The sequence below is a fragment of the Otolemur garnettii genome, unplaced genomic scaffold, assembly GCF_000181295.1.
Source record: "Otolemur garnettii isolate 467f Iridium unplaced genomic scaffold, OtoGar3 scaffold00016, whole genome shotgun sequence".
NCBI lineage: Eukaryota > Metazoa > Chordata > Mammalia > Primates > Galagidae > Otolemur > Otolemur garnettii.
In genome coordinates, this window is record NW_003852411.1 from 30340916 (window position 1) to 30344374 (window position 3459).

Here is a 3459-nt window from a genome sequence, read left to right on the forward strand (position 1 = left end):
ACAGAGACGGAGAATGAGTATGAACTGGGGCTGGAGGTCAGAGGAGAGAGACACAGACACGGAGAATGAGTATGAATTGGGGTTGGAGGTCAGAGGAGTGAGACACAGACACGGAGAATGAGTATGAACTGGGGCTGGCGGTCAGAGGAGTGAGACACAGACACGGAGAATGAGTATGAACTGGGGCTGGAGGTCAGAGGAGTGAGACACAGACACGGAGAATGAGTATGAACTGGGGCTGGAGGTCAGAGGAGTGAGATACAGACACGGAGAATGAGTGTGATTTCGTCTGTGCTGTGGGTGGATCACAGCTCCGCAGTGACGAGCAGCAGCAAAAGGGAAAGATTCTGATTTTGACTGGTTTTGAAATATTCTCAGTTACTGACAAAGCATTGTTCCCATCAATGAATGGAAACAGCTCCAGATTGAAATGCTGGCTAGGACACAGCTACTGTCCTTGGTCAGTGACTCTTTTTGTTCCATGTAGAAATACCCAGTGAAATATGGAGTAGGAAAGTGTTGGACTGACAATGGCCCGGCTATCCCTGTGGTCTATGATTTTGGTGACACCAAGAAAACAGCATCTTATTACTCACCTTATGGCCAGGGTGAGTCTTTAATGCTCCTCTGATCTCTCAGTGGGAAGTTTCAGTTATGATTGGATTCACTGAATGCATTCAGACCTATCAGGTGACAGTCATTTATCACCAACCACACCCTGGTTCTCCTGTGTGGGTGTTCCCTGTGATGTTCCTCATAGTCTGCTGCCTGCCTTTGGGTCTAAGCCATCATTACCCTCAGTTTAGGAACCTGAAGCTCTGAGAGGGTCAGCAGCCTGCTGAGGTCACAGGGAACACATGTGAGGGAGCTGGCGCTGGACTGAGGAAATCTGGCTCCACACTCTTTACTCCTGAGAATCCCACTGTGAGGCCTTAGAGAGAGTTAGGACCAGACCAAGCTCGTGTGCACAGGGTACAACAACCAACAAGATGGCAAGAACTTTTATTTGTTATTTTGAGAAATAACCTATCATTTTGTGTGAATTTAAAGTTTACAGCTTAATATATTTCACAGAGGCTGAGCCTATCCTATAAAATTCAAAGTTGCTATCATTTACATTTGGGATTTGAGATATTAAAATAAAGGAGAATAAGAAAAGTGTAAACAGGAACACAGTTGGTGTATCTCCTAATTGCTGCCACTGTGCCCTGAGGGACTCCCATGATGATCTTCCTACACAGTTGAATTTCTCTTCATAAGCCTCTAGTCAATGAGGGGCCTCCCCTGAGGACAAGCTTTTGGTCCCTGGATTGTGAATATGTCCCTCCTGGTGAGGTTTAGGGCCAGGATGCACATCCATTGGTCACAGAGGGGCTGGACTGCACTGGTGTGGCTGGAGACTTGGGCTATAGCTAAGCTTTGGTATAGACTCTCTGGGCTGTCCTAAAGAAGGCTATTTCCAGCATCTTTCTTGAATGGTGTTTTCTACCTGTTGTTTACAGAGGAGTTCACTGCGGGATTTGTTCAGTTCAGGGTATTTAATAACGAGAGAGCAGCCAATGCATTGTGTGCTGGAATGAAGGTCACCGGATGTAACACCGAGCACGTGAGTCTCTGTGGGACCCAAGGGGCTGTAAGATTGAGTGTATCACTGTGTGCTGCAGCTGTGGTGTGAGTGTATGTGCGTGGGGGACATTTCCTTGCTCATTGTTGGGAGAGCTGTGGGACTCTTTATGCAGGTACAGACATCCTGTACATTTGGGGATCAATATCGGGGGCTGAGGCCTCCAAAGAACCACTGCTGTGTGCTCCGCCTTGGGGATGACACATGCAGTCGCCTGGCGCTGGGGTGAGGTTCCTATGCACAAATATTCTGGGAGCCTTTAAGAGCTGAGATTCTTGAAGAAAGAAAGGGTTGTCTTTCTTCAACTGAGGTTCAGCTTCCAGCTACAATTTGGGCCTCCCTACCCCTGGCAAGGCCTGTACAGTTACATGGTGTGAGTGTCACTGGAGGGTCCTGGGCATCACCTTCTAGAAACCTCACTCAGGCCATCCCATCATGTGCCCATGGGATAAACAATGGGTATCGGTGGATTTCAAAGATTTGAAATGGAATACTAGTTGAGTACAGAGGATGGAAAAGAAAAAAGTCTAGAATAACCTCCTGGTTTTCATTTGGGTAAATGAGTGTCATTTATTGTCTGGATGATGAACAGTTTTGGGTCCATGAGAAATATTTAACTCTGTTGTGGTCATATGGAGGTTAAGATTCTCACGTGGAGACCCAGGTTGGATTTCAAGATGTTCAGTGCGAGAAGCACCTGGATAGGAGATAGAGATTGGGGGTGACAGTGAATTGTTGTAACTGACACCAATGTGGCCATGCAATTTATAAGGGACAGGGAGGTCCACCCTCTATGGAGGAGCAGCACTTAAAGAATTCCTGAAGGGAGAGTCTAGCCAGGAATATGAGAATGAACATTCAGAAAAGTTGGAGGAAAGTCAGGAACAGACAACGAGGTTCCTAAAGCGAAGGTGTAGAGGTTTCTATGGAGGAATAGATCAGCACTGCCAGTGGAGCGTCTGATGAAGACCAATGATTCCACTGAATGTCGCCATTAGGATGTCATCAGCCTCACCAGCGGATCTCTCTTCCTCTCTCTGTTTCCCAGCACTGCATCGGTGGAGGAGGGTTCTTCCCGGAGGGCAATCCCAGGCAGTGTGGGGATTTCTCCTCCTTTGACTGGGATGGATACGGAACTCATGTTTATGCCAGCAACAGCCGGGAGATAACAGAGGCAGCTGTGCTTCTGTTCTATCGTTGAGAGTGCTGTGGTGGGGGCTCAGTCCTCTCCTCCTAAATGGGGGATCCCAAGAATGGAGGACAACTTACCAACTAGATTGGTAATGGCAGAAGAGAAGAGAATAAATAATATTGATTCAAGAGTTTCTTTGGTGTTTCTTTGAAATCTTTTAGGAGTTTTGAAAAGAATGTCTACCACTGTGGTTGACTCTCCTTGAATCAGTTTTGTGCTTGGAATGTTTGGGTTTAGGAATTCTGAAAGAGAAACATGTCCCCCTCCCCCCCACATTTCAGAGAGCCCTTAAAGAGCCAGAGGAAGAAAGGGCAGGAGGAAGCATTTTATCTTAACCCTTCCTTACTCACATGGACTGATTAATTTGCATCCTCAACCTGAAGATTATAAAGAAGAAAAGAGTCCATTTTGGTGGGTGCAGAGTTAAATATTGGATATAAAGAGATATATCCAATATTCCCATCTAGTATATTCCAGCCTTAGTGGTTGGGGTATTCTCTCTCTCTCTCTCTTTCTCTCTCTCTTTTTTCAGATTAAAAGAGGGCACATATGATTATGTTACATAAATTGCATTTTTTTTTTTTTTTGAGACAGAGCCTTAAGCTGTTCCCCTTGGTAGAGTGCTATGGCTTCACTGCTCACA

The 3459-nt window shown here is 46.0% G+C and overlaps 1 protein-coding gene across 1 annotated transcript in view; it reads left to right on the forward strand.

Moving 5' to 3' along the window:
- LOC100963277 (intelectin-1-like) overlaps positions 1–2946 on the forward strand; it is a 5837-nt gene extending 2891 nt beyond the window's left edge. Inside the window, exons 5-7 of the mRNA XM_012802607.1 lie at positions 488–608; positions 1503–1606; positions 2673–2946. Coding sequence (XP_012658061.1) covers positions 488–608; positions 1503–1606; positions 2673–2825 — 378 coding nt within the window. The 3' untranslated portion in view covers positions 2826–2946. The remainder of the gene's footprint in view (positions 1–487; positions 609–1502; positions 1607–2672) is intronic.
- Positions 2947–3459: the final 513 nt, after the last annotated feature.